The 19445-nt window shown below is 38.6% G+C and overlaps 1 protein-coding gene across 2 annotated transcripts; it reads left to right on the top strand.

The window, feature by feature from the left end:
• The first annotated feature begins 7041 nt into the window (after positions 1 to 7041).
• stx12 (syntaxin 12) lies at positions 7042 to 18323 on the top strand. 2 transcript variants are annotated; one of them, XM_018695248.2, is made up of 10 exons: positions 7042 to 7182; positions 7959 to 8099; positions 11468 to 11537; positions 11942 to 12041; positions 13765 to 13902; positions 14075 to 14118; positions 14970 to 15075; positions 15241 to 15313; positions 17266 to 17348; positions 17435 to 18323. In XM_018695248.2, the coding sequence occupies exons 2-10, from the start codon at positions 8000 to 8002 to the stop codon at positions 17525 to 17527; spliced, it is 807 nt and encodes a 268-aa protein (XP_018550764.1). In that variant the 5' UTR covers positions 7042 to 7182; positions 7959 to 7999; the 3' UTR covers positions 17528 to 18323. The 2 variants fall into 2 exon arrangements, with proteins under 2 accessions (XP_018550764.1, XP_018550765.1); XM_018695249.2 differs by having other exon boundaries at positions 7074 to 7186.
• The last annotated feature ends 1122 nt before the right edge of the window (positions 18324 to 19445 follow it).

Raw genomic sequence — 19445 nt, 5'->3', positions numbered from 1 at the left:
TCCTCCTTCTATGTATCTTCTTTGGTGATAAAGCTAAAATTTGTATTGTTTTTGTTAAAGCATTGCTATTCTTTAGATTCCCTGGTCCAGGGTTTGGCCCTCGGTGGGCTGCTGGTCATGTCCAAAGCTAATCTGAGAATGGAGTGAGGATGACACCTCAGCTCGGACAGGGCTCATTAGTTGTTTAGCGTCATTGTTGTCAGTGAATGGACACTGGTACAGCGGCTTTCTTCGGCCTCTGGCAGGTTGGTCTCCTCTGGACCAATCACAGCCTCGTGGTGTTGGAGGGGTGGTAGCTCAGCCTGGGAGGGATGATTGATATTCATTTAAACAGAGGGCTGTTGGCCGGCTGCTCTGGCCGGCCCTGCTCCACTGACTGATGGACCAGCTGTGGCCTGAGCTGGACTTAATGTTCCCATCCAGGCTGGGGGAGCACACTGATCATAAGCAGCTTCTATTAAAAATAAATACATAACCTTTTCAGGTAACCATTATCAGCCTGATAACATTCTGAATTCTAATGCTTTTCATTAAAGACACTCAAACAGTTTGTGAGGGAAAGTGCAAGTTTTTGGACAAGAATGCATTTTTCATTGTTTTAGCTTTACTCCAGAAAAATCACTATCAGGTTTAGCTGTGTATTAGCTTTATGGGTATTTGAGTGTTGTCACATCCATACCAGGTGAACAGCTGAGGACTTTATATACCAGATCAGCATCACAGTAATCAAGTTGTTAAAGGACGATCCTGCACCTCAACATTTAGTAGTGGTTGTGTACCCTTTAACTAGTAAGGTGGAAAGTTAGGGTGCAGAGGTCGGGGTAGTGGATGGATGTGTAGTAGTACACATTGCAGTTAATATATGCCTTTTTATCAACTGTATCCACAATCTTCATTGACTCTAACCTGGTGTTTTAGTTGATTAATACTATTATAGTGTATTTACTACACACCCCAATCCTTCCTTAACCTTAACCATACTGTGGCTTGTCAGTGAATCCAGGGTTTTGCAGAATTGTCAGAACTGACAATGAATTTGGTGATAGGCTGAGTCACCTACGAGAGACAATGATCTACATGATCTAAATGATACATAAAATTCATCTAGCAGGTCATTTAGTCCAGTGCAATGGACAATCATCCCAAACAACTGCAAGCACTTTGGAGTTTTCCATCAAGGACACTGCTGCATGTAAACAGGAGAGGCTGGGGTTTGACCACAAACCTTATGGTTAGTGGCCAACCTATTCTGTCTCCTGAAACATGTATGTTTCCCTGAAGCTGCTGACAAATAGACTGAAGACAAAAAGTGCCTGAAACAAACAAAAAGTCACTTGACACAAAGCACAGGTCTGAGAGCAGCAACAATACAGAAATCTGTGTGTGCTGATGCATCTGCATGGGTCCTCTTGACAATCACTACACAAACATGGGACCCAGGCTGTGACGTATGTTTGAAGTCATTAACAAGCAATGAAAAGAACTCTCATCCATGAAAAGCTTTATCTGCTAAGTCACTTATTTTTCATCCATAATATGCACCTACTTAATTCATGTACCTTAGACCACATTCAACTTACAATGTTCAAATAGTTTTACAAAATTGACTGTACATACTTTCCTATGAAAAGCTTTCCCAAAAGCAACACTTCATTTTGGTAAATCACAATCTCCAGCAAGGTGTGTGTGTATGCGTATGCACTGTGCTAGGTGTGCAGTCAAATGTAAGAAATAAAGCGCTACACACAGCCAGTGTGTCTCTCTCTGTGTGGGGGATCATATTTGCTGTCTTCCACTAAACAACTGTGTTCAAGTCAATATGTCTTCTTGTCATGAAGCATTACTTTAATATTACACAATATTATTGTATTGTTGTTATAGGATTTTATTACAGATATTTTTGTTTTGTTGAAACTGAGTAAAGCAGTTTCACTTTTAAAAGCTGCACCAAATTATCCTCTCTCCAGAATAAATGTTAAGAAAACATGATGGATAAGATAGTGTGTTACAGATTTCCTTTGATGACTTCCTAATGGCGTCATTTATCATTTGTATCATTTTGTTTGAAGTGTGAACTTGTTGTGGCAAGGAGGCATGAACGGGATTTAGATGGAGTTTCTACAACCCCAGCATTTAATCTGCAAAATGTCACTGAAATAGACACAAAATGTCATTAATCATTAATTCAGACTTCTGGCTGTTGTATATTTATTTTATTTATTTATTTTATTGTATTTTTCTATTATGTTCACTCACTGTTTTAACAGAGCACAAGCAGGAAGAGACAAACATCTGGCTTTATAGTCAGTCCTTACACTGAATTACTCAAAACTGCTCCCAGTGCAGGCATTTAACACTGAGGGGCAGGCACGGAGGAAAAAGGCTGAACGTGTAGCAGCAGATGCAAATGCTGAAAAGTAAGATGAGGAAATAGTTTTTCTGAATCACAGCAGCCATATTCACTACAGGAGATGAATTATTTACAATGTGAAACTTACAGCAGGCAGTATGTGGAAATAACTCGTTGCTTTCCTGATGTAGACAGATTAACTAATAATTTTTTAAAGATAAGAAAACATTTTGGCTGAGTAAACAAGAGGTTTTGTGTTTAAAAAAAAGCCCTTGCTAAACTCAGGAAAGAATGTATAAAAATAAGAAACTGTGTGAGGCACTAAGGTTGGACTTTTATTCTTGGAGGGGTTTCACTGTTCTCTCTTTCATCTTTCTCTCTTTGCACACCTTCTTTTGAATTCTGTCTTAAAATTTTACATTTTCCACTTGAATAATCTTTCTCACTGTAGAATGATGGACTTCAGATTGTTTAGAAATGAAACCCAAAGAAAGAAATCCTTCCCAGATTGATGGGCAGCAACAGTTACTCCTCTAACATTGCTGACACTGAACATTGTGTTAACAGACACCTGAACACTCCAGACCAGCAAACTGCCAAAGCCTCTGCTTTTTATAGAGGTGCTCACACCTCTATAAAAGCTGATGATCAAGGTCATTTGATCAGCAGCACCTGTCTGCTTCTTACCTTCTTAATTCCTATGGAAGCAGTAAGGGTGTTCTTAATTTTCCACACTACTTCTGCATTTTGTTAAATAAATAATGATATGGTGTAACATGTTGTTCATCTTAGTTTGATATTATCTAATTTTAAGACCTGCTAAGGACCTGATGATTGTTTTATTATGTCCTGATATGTAAAACCATAGAATTTGAAGAGGGTGTACTTTCTTTCTCACATGACTGTAACTGACTGGTCCCTGTTTGGAGGGGAATCCTCCTGGATGCTGTATTCTCTGGCCACTGAGCCTCTCTTAAATCAGCTCAGGCAGGGTCTCACAAGGTCAACTTTGGCAGAAGATACAAAAAATACACACAGCTTTTCATATGACAGTTCTCAAAAAGTCAAAATGACATCCAGATTTTTATAGAAAATTGCATTATATGAACAAGCTTCTTCAGCAAAAGGTAAACAGGTCAAAATATAATGGCCTTACACCGAGAGAGTGGAGCAATAACATGGAGCAGAGAGAGGATGAAGGCTTTAGGTGTCTTTTTGGGGAATGACTTCTGCAGCTGGATAACAACCGTTCATCTTCAGACTGTGCAGCATCCTCTCTGTTATACGCAACAGCTCTGGGCTGAAACAGCATCTGTGCTGCTGCATAGAGTGAAGAACCTGGCCTTCTGAATCTGGCTGGTAGGGACACATAGACTTCCTGTTTTAACAACTCAGTCCTGCATACCTTGAGAACTGTTTTAAATGTGAGGAGAGACTGCTCTCACCTGTTTGGTAATATTGGGAAGGAGCCTTTATTTCACAGCCCACTCTTACAGAGCAGGATGCTAGGCTAGTGTGCAGAAAATCCTCATAAAGGCCTGACATAACAGAGTGCGATCAGCAGACTGGTTGATGTTCCTGCATTTGACTTAAGCCAACAAACACCAGATATAATGCATTGTTATTTTGGGGGGTGTTTCACCTATGGACATTAAATTTGTATTAAAATTATTATTATTTATTCTGTCAGGAAAGATGTTCTATTCAACCATTCAGAGTTTCCTTGCTCACATCCTAACATACAGCATAAGCCTCCAGTATCAGCATTTTGACATACAGTGTGCCCAAAATATAGATGTAAAAAACAAACAAACAGCGAGTTAAAATAGCTTGATAAAATACAGTTGTTGATACACTGCAAATAAAATGAATTTAAACGTGAATAATAATAATCTACTATCAACTCATCAGATGGGGAATGAATTCTCACATAAAGCATGCTGTCATATCAGTTTGCTGCTGATAAATAAGCTGACCAGACTTAATTTCTGTCCCTATCAAACACCAAAAATAAATTCTAAACATTAATCAACACTCAGATACACAGGGAGAACAAACAAACATATGACAAACGTTTTCATTGTGATCAGACAGGCCATTTAAACTGTCAGGGCATAGTGTCTGCACAATGTTATTTTAAGAATCTTCACATCCCACTCTCCAAAGGTTTTTGTGTCTTTTAATAGTCTACTTAAAAAACTGATTCAGGACTATTCATATTGTAGACTAGAGCTATATTATCATAGAATATCTGCAGCATATGTGAAGAATCTGTAATAAAAACTTTCTATGAAATATCATGTGGATAATCCATCATTTAAACCAATCAGCTAATAGATCATAAGAGAGTCAAACATTTCCCAACATGCCCTGCTTTCTTGCTGTCAGTACTGCAGTTTTAAGGTGGCAGTCACAGGACCACATTCCCAGGACCAGTTTTTTGTGACACTGCCACCATTTTAGAAACCCAATGCCTTCTACACATGTGCACAGAATAACTCTAACCCTGCGTCTGTATGGGGTGAATAAATAAGAGGGCGAGGAGGCAGAAAGTATCCAGGGTCTGCTAAACTATTGCCCCTGAGCTGGGAGAGAAGGGAACTGGTGTTGCACACAGACTAGGTGAGAGAGCACAAACACAAAAACATGTGCAATCATCATCCTCTTCACCTTTGGCTCTGTGAGAATAGCACATTCCTGAAAAAGAAGAAATTTGGCTTCGGTGATGGCTTAACAAACACTGAGAAAGCTGTTTGAGCTGCTCTGAGGCCAGTTGTTGAAAAAAGCTCAAAGGATGGTCAGACGGCATACTTCACTGGACTGAAGGCATTCATCAATGGAAAAGAGATTCGGCCTGGATAAAAAATTTAACAGACTGAATGATCAGAAAGGGATAGTTTGCATAGCTCCACCTTTTGTTTGGCTACTATGGTTAACTAAGATGTTAGGAGACATTATAAAGTGGAAATGTTCATAGGATTTAAATGAACTCAGTGAAAGAGTTTATTCTTGATCTGTATTTTTGGCCGGGACTATCACTGGACTCATGGCATACAAAGAGTATGACGTCTGATGAGGATAAGCAGGCTCAACAAAGACTGGGAGGGGCTGAGTTGACCCATGTTAAGACTGTTCTCCAAAGACACGTTTATGCTGTTACAGTCGTTGTTGTGTACTGTTCTTATTCAACTCTTAATTATTTTTCCCCTGTCTGAAATTATGAGATGAATTGTATGTTAAAGGAGTATACATAAGACAACATCCATATTGGTACAAGCAACAACATTTAAAGGACTTTCATTATTACACAGGTTAATGGATATGATGTAAGAGTCGTTAATTATTCAGTTGACATTCTCAGCAGTCTCTGAGTATTTTAATGGTTAATGTTAGTGTCTAGTAACACACAAGGTTTATGTGACTTTGTGGATTTTTTTTCTGATCTTATCTTTTTACAGGAATGCCAGTCATACTTCGATGATTTGAAACTTTTGAGGAATCAGCAAGGCAATGTGGCTGTCACATGTCTAAAATCATTCTGCTGGGGTAGCCACCCTCAAAGAAAAGATTTCAAAATGAAATGTTGTACATTATTTGAAGAAGAAAGGATGAATTTGATATGGTTTGGTCCAATAGCTATGACTGCCATCTGTCATTGACAGTGAACTCTGAAAATAGGTGAATGTATTTTTGTAATAGGATAATTGTTTGGACATGTGGAAGTATTGAAATGCAACAGAAAACTCACTTAGGCAAATTAAAATTTCAGATTTTTTTGGCTGATCTCAACCGAGCTTGAACCTACAGACAGAACACAAAATAGGGAAATTACCCATCCATTCATTATCTATACCAGTTATTCTTAAGGATTGCAGGGGAGCTGGAGCTAATCACAGGACTGATGTATAGAGACAAACAACCATTCACACTCACATTCACAGCTACAGGTAATTTAGAGTCACCAGTTAATCCTACATGTCTTTGGACAGTGGGAGGAAGCTGGAGTACCTGGAGAGAACCCACACAGGCACAAGGAGAACATGCAAACTCCACACAGGAAAGCTGCAGCTGACCTGGGGTTCTCTCTGTGAGGTAACAGTGGTAACCACTGAACAATTCTGCCACCCACAAAGTAGTAAAACTGATTGATATCAGGAAGGAAGGCTAGAATGGACCCCAAATCAGACTCAGAACACACCCACACCAAGGTAGCAGGGAAACAGGGAATGTTTAGTGAAAAAGACAGAGATCAATGGATGGAGGCTGAGGGAGATGAGGGATGAAGCCCTGGACAATGGCTTGCGTCTGAGGAGGGGAATCTAGGGGGAAACAGGGAGACAAGGCAAAGAGGCTTCACAGAACGCAGGCAGGCTTCCCCAGCAGGAGTAGGCAGCAAACAGGCAGGCAAACTAGGGCACAGGAGAAAGCAGGTAAGGCTAAAAACAATGAAAGAGAAAATTCAGTAAACTATACAAGCTTGAATGAGTGGTTACCATGACCACATACAATATTATACCGGTTAAGTAAATCTCTTTAGTGTATTATTTCTGTTTTTCTTGTTTTTTTTTCGACCAGCTAAGGTCCTAAAAATGCAGACCTTCCACAGCACTCCTGAAACTACAGCCCCCTCTACTGAAGAAACACAATACTGCAGTCAGTGGAGAACAGTTTCTGCGCTGTGCGATCACCGGTCATCTTTCTGCGCAGGCCTGGGCTCATCTCAACCAACGCGTGTGACGTTACGCGATAACGTCACAGATCAGGAAGGGCAGTATCTCGACGGCAGAACGGAAAACATTACGCCTATGTGTTCATTTGAGACAGCCTAATAAGCAAGTATTACACTGTTTTTTAAATAAACGCTTTAGTCTTATCGTCAATATATAGTTTCTCTAAGCCTTAATTGGCGAAGAATAGGGTTAGCCATTTCAGAAGAGCCCGTTTATCCTAAACAATTGAAAGCTGACAGGTTAACGTCAGTTAGCCAAACAGCTAACAGCTGAACATAGATTAATTTTGTGCACCCTCCCGTAACTTTTCGTAGCTAAACACGGGAAGATAGAGTTGAGCTAACTGGCTTAATACGTAGACCTTAAGTGTGTATGCAAACCAAGTTACCAATACATTGGCATTATGGTTCAACTAACAGAAACTGTCTTATGTATCACTGAATTTATGAGTTTGAATGATTCGACGATAGGAGGGCTAACTTGTTAGCAAGCTAACGGTCGTTAATCGGACCGAGTTACTTAGATAACCATAGGTTTATCTCTCCCGTCAATAAAACAATCTAATCTTCATTATTTTGGAACTGTAAGCGGACTATATCACACGTAGCAAGAGTGACTAAGCTATTCTGCCATTTCGTAAAAAACGATTTGAAATCCTAATGTTAATTGGTTAACGTTTCTCCCTAGTTTCTTTGTTAGGATGTCATTTAGTTAACATCTTCTGGACTAATGCTCTTTGTACAACTGGTCAGTTTTGAGCCCATATTAGCACTGTTGTTGTCTTGCCTTTTAAAATTCTATAGCAAACATTGTTATTGTCAAGAAATACATTTGAGTGAGTTGTATTTAAAAGAAAACTTTCCTCTGTTTGTCTACAGATAAAGTTTAACTCCAAAGGCTAAAACAAATTTTGGCAGACATGTCATACGGAAAAGCAGAGAGCTACCGCCCTGTCCCACGGGACTTCAATACTCTCATACAAACATGCAGCTCCAACATTCAGAAGATCACACAGAACAGTAAGTGCTCCGCTGCTTCACTGCTGTAGCAGTACCTCATTTTGCTACGCTGTGAGCAAGACCATGTCCGTAACCAAATAAATTCACTCACTCACTAACTGATTCAGGGGTGATCCTGGAGAATGCTGTGTCAGCCTGCACAGTGTCTCACTGCACTAAACCTTTAAATTTTATAGGTAGAGTGGAATTTTCACTATCAATGCAGGATTTTACCAGGTTTTAAAAGTAATAAGTTGATTGATTGTGGCTGACCACAGCCCTGTCTCTTCACAAGGATTTTTGTTCAGTTCAGTTCACTGTTGGTCATATTGTTAATGTGATACCCTGTTGTGCTGGGCAATAGAGGAAATATTTATGATAGCTACATTTTTGAGGATTTAGTTCTCTACAAGTCTAATATGACAGATTTTTTGTCAACATTTTTGTCATTTGAATGCTTTCTTAGCTTACATATTTTATCACATATTTGCTTTTATGCCAGAAATCTGTTACACTCAGTTACTGCAGGCCACCAAGATGTTTATTCTGAATGTGAATGTCTTTACTTCCCTACACTTGCAAACTTAAAGACTTAATCATGAGTCAATCAGTGGGTGCCAATGGCTGTCTGCACAACAGCACAGATTGTTGTTTTTCACAGCACACTGAGATACTAGCAAGAAGAATAGCAAAGCAAATATGCTCACTGAGTGAGCGCTATGCCCTGAAATAATCCTTCACACTTTTGTCAGCTGACTGAGTTACTGAAGCGAGTCGATTCCTCTCTCACTCTCATTCCTCTCATATAATTATTTTATCAGACAGTTAACATTTTTCAGACTTCAGTCTTTGAGCTCATCATCAGTGACAGATGTAATTGTTGGCTGTTAAACAGATTTTTCACTTGTTTATTTCTGCAGTTAAAACATTAAGAGGTGCTATGAACTTGTTTTTACTCATCATAAATTAATCTCCTCTGTTGCAGCAGAACATGTTACACCAGCCTTCAGAAACTTATTTAGGTTAAACTGGACTAATGAAACTCTTATGAGTCTGATTAACCCTGAAATAATCACTATAGAAGGACTCAGAAACACCCAAGAGCTTAGCCACATAATAAGGTTACAAATAACCCATAATGCAGCAAATACTGTAGTTACACTGGTACTTGCTCCATTCAAATAGAATATCTGTTGTAATGAATGAACACATAATTGTAGAGTCCTGAAATAACCCTATTTTTTAAAAACCTAAGTTTCATGAAAAAAATGTGTTATATTATGGCCAGTGTGATATCCTTTCTTCCCAAAGAGGTAGAAAGCTCTTTGCATAGTTGTTCTGTTCATTCAGCCCTTGGGTTAATTAGGTTAATTGGTGACTCTAAATTGCCTGTAGACATGAATGTGAGAGTGAATGGATGTTTGTCTATATGTCAGCCCTGTGATAGACTGGTGATTAGGGTACCTTGCCTCTAGCACAATATCAGCTGCGATTGGCTCATGGAAAATTCCGACCACCTCTTGTCAGTCTCTCTATATGTATCTCTGCTCTGTGTAAAGCTGCAGGCCCTGCACATGTTAAAAAATATTGTCAATATCAGTGCTGTGAACAATCAGTTTAGAAAAACACTAATCAGCTACACAGTCAAAACTTGCATTTTTATTAGTGGAAACAACAGAAGTTACATCTTGTAGCCCCGTGGACTCATAGAGGTGATGCGTTCACTGAACATGTGACGGTACATATGATCCATAGTCTGCGAGGGCTCGGTCTCCAAGTCTGGGGGTGGACATGTAAATTCAGTCTTCATGCCTGAAAACCCACTGAACTATTAAATCAAGTTCAGGATTTCAAGGTTATTTTATCAGATGTTTTCAGTGATAAAAGATAGATTCACATTTTCCTTAATACATGTCCACATGAACAATGAAAGTGTAGATCACTGATTGATATAAGTTATGGGGGACAAAATCCATAGTACTTGTTCCTTGCAAAAATGAATTCCAAATTTAGGCTGAAGCTAATATGAGACTTAATAAAATTAAGTTGGTATCTCACTGGGAATACTGCAACTTTGAACATTATCTAATTGATTTGTCTAAGTAAGACTGCTGATGTTGGTAGATTAACGTCAGCTGAACTTACATCATAATTATTTTAGAAATGTGTTAGCTGACTTGGAAAAATGTGAAATTATCCTTTAAAAATGTTACCATAGAGCCTGATCTTTGTATTTTCCAACAAAACAGAAACCGAGCCATGTATCATGACCTTCACGTGCTGTTTGTATGTATTAGTGAGAGGATAAGGCACATTTGATTAATTGTTCCGCCCCTTACTTAAAATAGTTGTCTCCAACCATGACTGTGGCCACAGATAAAATCATTATGGTTAGTGATCGGGGAATGAATTAGAACATTTCCAAAACTTGTCATAGCAGTGTGTTTCCACATGTTGCTGTGCTTCACAGTAGTTCTCTTAATTTGTATTTTAATTCTATATTGCTGAACAATGTTCAGTGACAAAATGTTTTCACTTGTCTGTTAATGCTTACTGTTGTTAATTGCTCCGTCCAGAATGGATTTTTTCCTTCATACTTTTCCTACAGACTTGTGTTATTAGACCCCAATTGAAATGAACAATCTTGCCCCTTTTACTTGAAGCAGCTACTGATTAATTTGATAATTACCCTTAATCAAGCATAACATTTTAATTAAAAGACCTAAGAGCTGTGTTGGCCGGTCTGACACAGTACTACAGTGGGTCAGATCTTTGCTCTGGACCTTCACAATGATCTTATGGTGATTCAGCTCTAATTGATTTGACATGCTGTATGGAGTCGAACAAGGTTCCATTCTTGGACTTCTGCTCTTAAATTTGTATGTGCTTCCACTTTGCTCTCTCATCAGCAAACACACAATCAGTTATAATTATGCTGATAATATCCAGCTGTGTCTCTCACTGTGTCCTGATAACATTACCACATTAAATTTGCTGTTCACCTGCTTGAAGGACATTAAACTATGGATGTCACAAAACTTCCTGCAGCTGAACAAAGACAAGACAGGAATCATAGTTTTTGATCCAAGACACAGAGGCTGTCTGTTCAAGTCCAAGTCCACATAGTCAGCGATGGGGATTGACATTTTGTTAATAATGATAATAAACAAACTTGCCGGAGAGCTGCTAGTGCTGTGTTTGATCAGGACTAGCTTCCCTGTCATCAGCAGCAGAGCCACTGTTACACTGTGTGTGTTTAAATAGGCGTTTGGGGTCATCTCCTGTCAGATTTATGAGGCCTGTAGGAGTTTTTCTTGTGTTCTATCTATGCATATGATATCTTCCATTACAAGACTGAGACTTAGCACTGTGTCTTCTTCCCATGACAGCTGCTCAGATCAAGAGCATGGTGAACCAGCTGGGGACCAGACAGGACACCAGTGAACTCCAGGATCGTCTGTATGTATCAACCTAAGCTAAAAGATCTCCCATACTGTTTCTTTCAAACACACAGACACGCTCTGTCACTTTTGGTTCGTCACCTTGATCTGTTATGAACAGTTGCTACTGTCTGAGATCTGTTCTACTCCAGTATTTCTTGTCCAAAATGAAAATTTGCCTTTTTGAACACTGAGTCTCTGAGTCCTTAAAAGTGCATATTGTCATCCAGAAAGCATATCAAAATAGTTTTAGGTCATCACTTAAATAACACATGCACCACAACACTGTATTGTCACATGTACTAGAAAGGTATACTTTATAGTGCAGAATGATGGGCAGTCTGAAGCGTTGGTTGTAGAAAAACCCACTCATTGGATTGAATAGCAGTCTTTTGTCATTCTAAACTTCTGGTGTTTCTGCAGGCAGCAGATGCAACACTATACTAACCAACTGGCAAAAGAAACCAACAAGCACCTGAAAGAGCTGGGATCCATCCCTTTGCCCTCATCACCCTCAGAGCAAGTAAGTGTCAGTCTACATTTGTTAATACATCATTAGCATACACTGAGTATGGTGGGTGTCACTCCAGCACCTGCACTCAGCACCAATAAAGACACACTTAATGTCACTGGTGTTCAGCATGTTTCCCTCCCTGAAACCCAAATCACTCTTTTTCTATGATTTTCCAATAGCTGAGAGGTTGCCCAAGTTGCCCCACTGACCATGTTGTCAGCCACACTAGTTGGAATTTCACCTTGCGTGTGAAGTTGGTGTTTAGTTAACACTCAAGTAGGTGAAAAGCTCACTAACACTCCCCAAATTCACCAGTAAAATTTAACCACAGACTGCCGTCATGGCTCATCTACTGTTGTTGTGTAACAGCAGAAAATAAGTAAATCTCATTTGAAAATCAGCTGAGAGCAACCAGTAGTTATGACCAACAGCCAATAAATTGCAATCAAAGTGAGTCTTGGCCCATCAGCAGCCACACCTTACTGCCTTTATTTTTGACAAGGTGCTAGGGTTGTTTTTTTTTTTTTTTTTTTTTTTTTTTTTATAATAATCCTTGACTGCAATAGAGGACAAGTAAAATTTCAATTTCAGAATGAGCAATCATTTATTCTTAAGGTATCAAATATGTTTAGCTCCAAAAGAAAATAAAGATGAAAAATACTCACAGAAAAAATGACATGTAAAGAATTGAAAACTAAAAAATGAACTAATGAATTAAATAAATATTCAGTCAATGAGATTCCCACCTGTTGATTGATTATTCATATTGGTCATTTACTCCATTAGTCATTTAGTCATTAGTTAGTCCATTGTCTTTGTTATTTCTTAAGGCTCATATTTGGGATTTGCGATTCTTCAATGATTCTGAATTTATTCAAGTGCCAAAAGTCAATTTTTGTAATAAAAGTGGAACATTAGATTTATAATTCAAAAAAGGTATAGCTCAATTGCAAGGACACACTGGATGTAAACAGTGCACAATACTATAGAAAGCTCAGAGTTCGTCTTCACAAAAGCCAAGCCTTTGGTTGCATTTTGGATTTAATTAATCTGTAATTAGCTTTGCAAGTTGAAGTGTTTTGTTTTTTTACCCACTGTCCTGAGACTAGGTAATGTTAGTGGAGCAAACAAACAAGACTGGCTGACCAACACCCACAGCAGCAAAGAAACAAAAAGACAGTAATATATGGAGTAGCTGAGTGAAATAAAACAACGAAAAGGAAACAAAAACCAGAGAACAAACCTGTTGATTATTCTCTCTTTCTTAAGTTCCCTTAACCGATAACCTCAAATTCTGAAATGAATGTGGTGTTGGTTTTTCCTGTATAGTTAATAGTCTATTCCTAGACTGACCTAAAAGTCTCTTACAGCTGTTGCAGGTATAAGAGACAAAGCTCTCTTAAAGGTACATTTTTGTTTCAGCCCATTGTTTATTTTCATAATCAAAGTATGAACTGAGGAACAGAAAGTTTTTGGAACAGGAAAAAACAAAAATATGTCAGTGGTTTGAATTCTTTCCACCACAGTCTCTGACTGACCAGCAGTGTGTATGCAGGTATGTAGGTATTTGACCTGAAGACTGATTTGATTGATATGATCAATTTGGTTAATTATTTTGGCATGATAAAACATCAGGTAATTTCAGATGTTTTATCATCTTTATCACCATAAATTCTTGACTTTCCAGCTGGTCTTATCCTGTATCTCTCTCTCTCTGCTCTGTGGTGTCCAGAGGCAGCAAAAGATCCAGCGGGACCGGCTGATGAATGATTTCTCAGCAGCTCTCAACAACTTCCAAGCAGTCCAGCGGCGTGCAGCAGAGAGGGAAAAGGAGTCAGTAGCCAGAGCGAGGGCTGGATCCCGCCTATCAGTAAGTAGGAGTCAGGGATGGTTCCACACCCCTGTATGGCACATAAAGAAATTGCCTAACTGTGTTATTGAGATAGTAGTGATGAAACATCAGATTAAAGTGAGTCATGTCTGGTGAATCTGTGTTTTGCTGTCTTGACTTTGGCAACAGTGAGTTTTTCCTTCTCTTTCAGACAGAGGACAGTTCTCGGGATGAAAAGCTTGTTTCCTTTGATAAGTAAGTGACTGTCATTGATTTATAGTTAACAGAAAATAACTCTTTTTCTAATGCAGTTGATATTTCCCTCACAGATCCCATTGGTGTCAGTGAAGTAGTTTCTAATTTCAAATTAACATAGAACAATAGTATATGTGTTTGACTGCCAAAAATGTCAAACATTTTAAATGCCACAATAAAAACAAATCAAACAAAGCTATGATTGGACTTTTTTGCCATTTTCTGGTACAGATAGTCCATTTCCAACTCAAAAGAAAAAAGAAAACTTGCTTTCACCTGCCCCTGGACAACACTGAGATGCAATCCAACTCTTTCTCTTACATGTCTTTCATTTTAATGTGACTTTGAAGGTTCAATATAAATTAACAATTCAACAATTCATTCAGCTGTTGAAAACAAAAACATTAGTGTTTTTAACAAATGTTTTCCATTCAATTATGCCTGTAACAAGCAATGCATCATGTATTTCACTCTATCTTGTAGCATGATTTTAAATCTTCCATATAAAAAAGCCATCACTTAAGCAGATAAACAATATTACAGACTACACGTGTTAAAGAGTGTCAAAGAATAATTAGAGACATTTGCCTTATTTTGCAGTTATGTAGTAAAATTTGTTTTAGAAGTTGTTTCATACATTCACATTCACAACTCAAAGTACACAACAACAAAAAAAAACATGAGAAAACAACATACAATAAACACAGCAGAAAGGAGCATCAGGCTTAGTTTATTGGCACATATTGGTTTTTAGTTGTGTTCAGTATCCTGCTGTAACAGTTAAAGTCTGTGCTGACACACATTAGTCCAACTCTTTACATGTTTTTAATTGTTGTCCTGTTTGTATAAAGCCAAGAGGACTGGGGTCAGATGACCACCCAGGCAGAGGAAGTGGCCATCACGGAGGAGGACCTAGAGCTCATCAAGGAGAGAGAAACCAACATCAGACAGCTGGAGGTCAGTCTTTGTTCATTTTTTCTAATATTAACACATACCAGGACACAGTAGACCACTGGGCCCCCATCATGGTTGTTGACCTCTGCTAAAATCTATTGTCATGCCAAGGGACCACACACAACTGCCACAGCTGAGTCTATCTGTCTGTCTGTCTGGTTGTTTCAGTCTGACATCATGGATGTGAACCAGATCTTCAAGGATCTGGCAGTGATGATCCACGATCAGGGAGAAATGATTGGTGAGTAGTACTGGGGTTGTTATTCATAGCACTCTGTGGATCTGTAAAGTTCAAAAAGCATCACCAGTGGACAACGCACATCAGAACAGCTGGTCCTCATATTTTTATTCATTACCCACATATTAACAGCAGCGAGTCTACCACAGCAGTACAGTGCTAATGCAAAGTTTTTAGACCCTTTTAAAGTTTCATTTGGTTATTTTTGTTGCCCATCAGTCTACAGATATACTCCAGAATTGGAAAACAAAAATTGAAATGTGTTGTAAATTTATTCAAAATAAGACTCAAATATCTCATGTACATATTCAGACCGTTTGTTATGATGCTTGTAACTGAGCCCTGGTGCATTCTACTTCTATCAGTGATCCTTGAAATGTTGTGCAGTGCAGAGTGCACCAGTGCTTAATTAAACTGCTCTCAGCTTGATGGTGTATGTCCGAGTAAAAACCAAACAATGAGATGAACAGAACTGTCTGTAGACCTTCGAGACAGGATTCTGTTAAGGTCCAGACCTGGGGAAAGATACAAGAAAATTTCTGCACATTGAAAGTGCCAGGAAGCAGGGAGCTCCATCATTCTGATGAGATTTTGGAACCACCAACTCTCTTCCTGCATCAGACCACCCAGCTATATTGAGTCACTGGGGACAAAGTGCCTTGGTCAGGCAGGTAACCAAGAAGCCAGTGGTACTGAGTGAGATCCCAAGTTCCTCGGTGGAGATGGGAGAGCCTTACAAAAGGACAACCATCAGCGCACCATCAGTGCACACCACCGGTCAGACCTTTATGATTGACTGGCCAGAAGCCAGCCCTCACAAAAAGGCACATTGACTCCCAAAATGCACCTGAACGACTGTCAGACCATGAGAAGAAAGATCATCTGGTCTGATGTAACTAAGATGAAATAATGGGAATATTTGGTCACAGTTCCAAGTGGTGTGTATGGAGGAAACACTGAGCAACATCTCATTTATACTGTCAAATACAGTAGTGGTATCATCATCCTGTGGGGGTGTTTTTCTGCAGCAGGAACTAGGAGACTAGTCAAAACCTTTTTCAGAGTGCTTAGGATCTCTGACTGGGGGAAGGTTTACATTTCAGCAAGACAGTAACCTGAGGCATACTGCCAAAAAACACAGGAGTGACTTTGGGAAAAGTCTGACATCCTGGAGTCCATACCTGAACCCAATTAAGCATCTCCGGGGAGACCTGGAAGTGGCTGTGTACCAGTGCTCCTCATCCAGCCTGACTGAGTTGAAAGGAATCCGAAAAGACTCTGTGTGAACTGTATAGCAATATGACTGTATATACGCCAGAGTATGGTATGGAAATATAATATTACAGGTTACATTACAAGTTTGCAGGAATATTACAGGTACATGTCTGTCTTTTTTAAAAATCCATAAACAGTTTCTCGGTTGTATTTTATGGATATTTATGAGTATTTACTATAACACAATTTATGTCAGTAGTGTGAGATTCCTCACTCCAGAGCCTGTGGAAGTTCACATTTTGATGAATTAACAGCAACAAGTAAACATAGAGGACGTTTTGAGTTTGAATCAACAGCAAATAGCAGGAACAACAAAATAATATGTTGTATTCATTTCTTATTTTGATGGCGATAATGGTCTGCCTCTACTTTAGCCTGTCACAAATAAAGACCTATTGAAATGATCTATATAAATGCCCTGACCACTATCACAGGCGTTGTGGTAAGTTCTGTATGTATAATAATACAGAATGTAAACATGGTACTTTTTAGTGCTTGAAAGGTGAGTGATCCTTTCAGATAGTTTTTCTCCTTTTTTAAATGAGAAGTTGTTTTGCTAGGACACGAGAGATGAACTGTCTGTTTTATTGTGGATGCTGCAAACCTGAATAGTTTCCACTGCAAGAATTTTGTGACTTCATCAGGTCCCAGCTTACCTTTTTGTGTGTTCTGCCCTGCAGATAGCATCGAGGCAAATGTGGAAAATGCTGAAGTTCATGTAGAACGAGGAACAGAGCAGCTCCAGAGAGCCAGCTACTACCAGGTGAGTCTGCAGCTGTCACTCTGTCAGTGCTGTCAGTCAGTGAAGTCCCTGCCAATAACCTTCCCATCTCTGCTGCTTCATCACAGCAAAAGTCCCGGAAGAAGATGTGCATCCTTGCTATGGTTTGTTCCATCGTGCTCGTCATACTTGGTGTCATCATCTGGGAAGCTTCCAAGTGATTTGACTCCACACAACCAATATGTCACTACTATATTTTGCCCTGCCCCCTCTCACCTGCAAGCACCTGCTTGGAATCATGAAAAGAGCAAGAAGAGGCTGATCACTTCATTCAGGTCAGCAGAGTAAATTTATGCAGAGGGCTGATCAGTGTGGAAACCATACTCATCTGATCTGATCGAGCCTTTTTCTGTAAAATAGCTGAAAAACGTTTAAACTGAGATGAAGGGGAGGATGTAGGATGGTGGTGGTGTAGGGGAGCAATTTAACATTGGAGATTCCTTTATTTGCCACATCTATTAATTTCTCATCTTATTTACTGCACTAACACTAGCTGTCACTGTATTTCAAATGTAAAAATGTTATTTGGAATGATTTCAGAATAGGAAAACTACAAATAAAAAACACAGCTTGTTGAAGTAAATAAATCTGTGGTTTTTAGGAGTTGTAAATTATTATTTTTTTGTAACCTGTTGTTGTGGTACCTGCTGATGTGAAGTGTTATGGAGTGCCACATACCCTGTGACATTACATGGGACTTGTATGACTTCTGGTGGTGAAGGCTGACGTGGTTGTACTATACATGTTGTAAAATGAAAGCTCTAACAGATTACCAATATAAATCGAATCCATGTCTGTAAATATTACAAAGTACTGCATTATGTTCTGCTACATCATGGATGATAAATAATGACAGTATCTCAAAAATGAAACTTCAGTCTGCAAACAAACCATATTTAAGTTCATTTCCAGGACTCCTGACAGTATGCATAATAAATGTTTTAAACTCTTTTATCACTCCTCTGTACCTTGTCATCAGTTTTGTTTTTTTCTCTGAGTGTCTCCATGCTGGCTCAGTGTCTCTCTTTAAGAAGGTTCAGGCCTGTGTGGTGCTGGAATGTTGAATGCTGTTTGGAGTAAAAATTTGCTCTGATTGATTCTGATGAAAGGTAAACCACAGTATATCACAATTTGGGTTTTGCTGTCATGATCATAATTTCTGATTGTTATGATTATGTTTAACTCACCAGAGTAAATGCTGATGGAAGATAATGGCATGAAATGTAACTTTAAGGTACCATGTACAAATATTTCAAGGTGTTATGGCTTGGCTTCTTTTTGCAAATGACTTTAGAGAATATGATCTGTCACATATGGAATTCAATTGATATTTGAATGAATTCATGATATAATTCTTGCAGACTGAATACTAAATGCTCAGTGTGATTGAAACTCCAGTAAATATAAGGATACTGGGGAGTATAAAAAACAACATATTTAGAAAATGTAGATATGTTTAGTGTGATGTAAACATGGACCTTTGAGTATTCCCAAATTAAATCAGATAAGTCGTGTTAGTTTTAATGAGATGAAAGTGTTGAGGATGTACGTACTGTATTTCTAATCGAGCAAGAAACAATGGAGATTTAATGAATCAAGATCAGTTGTCTCTCTCACATGAACATTAAAAATCCACTGTGAAACCTGAAGCATTTGATATGTAGAGGTTGTTGGTGTTACTACTTTGGGGGAAGTTCTGTCTGGCCCAAGCCATAACACTGTCTACAGATAATAGAATGCAGTAATAGATGAATGTATGAATGTATTTCCTCAATACACTGTTTAAAAAGAAAAAAAAAAACTAAACAAACAAAAAACAGAAGTTTGTATTGTTTATGTAGTTTTTTTTAACATTGGATACACATTTCTCATGGCTTTGGCACACGATGCATTCAATGACTATTCAAATGTAATTCATTGTCACACTCAGTCACCACAAAAACAGTCCATTTTGCACATGCTTACATTCCAAACTTTAAAAACTCAGAATTTTCTGTTCTTAATCTAACCTAACACAAAATGACTGTAAATTAAAACACATTCTGCTACATGTACATCTAAAAAATAAGAAATAGAGCA

This window comes from Lates calcarifer, linkage group LG3 (genome assembly GCF_001640805.2).
Source record: "Lates calcarifer isolate ASB-BC8 linkage group LG3, TLL_Latcal_v3, whole genome shotgun sequence".
Classification (NCBI taxonomy): domain Eukaryota; kingdom Metazoa; phylum Chordata; class Actinopteri; family Centropomidae; genus Lates; species Lates calcarifer.
Note: the sequence above shows the minus strand (reverse complement) of the source record. Positions and strands in the feature narration are given on the sequence as shown.

Coding starts and splice junctions, on each gene's coding strand:
- stx12 (XM_018695248.2), top strand. CDS start 8,000: ATGTCATACGGAAAAGCAGAGAGCTACCGCCCTGTCCCACGGGACTTC. Junction 12,042..13,764: donor CCTCATCACCCTCAGAGCAA/GTAAGTGTCAGT, acceptor TGTGGTGTCCAG/AGGCAGCAAAAGATCCAGCG. Junction 14,119..14,969: donor AAGCTTGTTTCCTTTGATAA/GTAAGTGACTGT, acceptor GTTTGTATAAAG/CCAAGAGGACTGGGGTCAGA.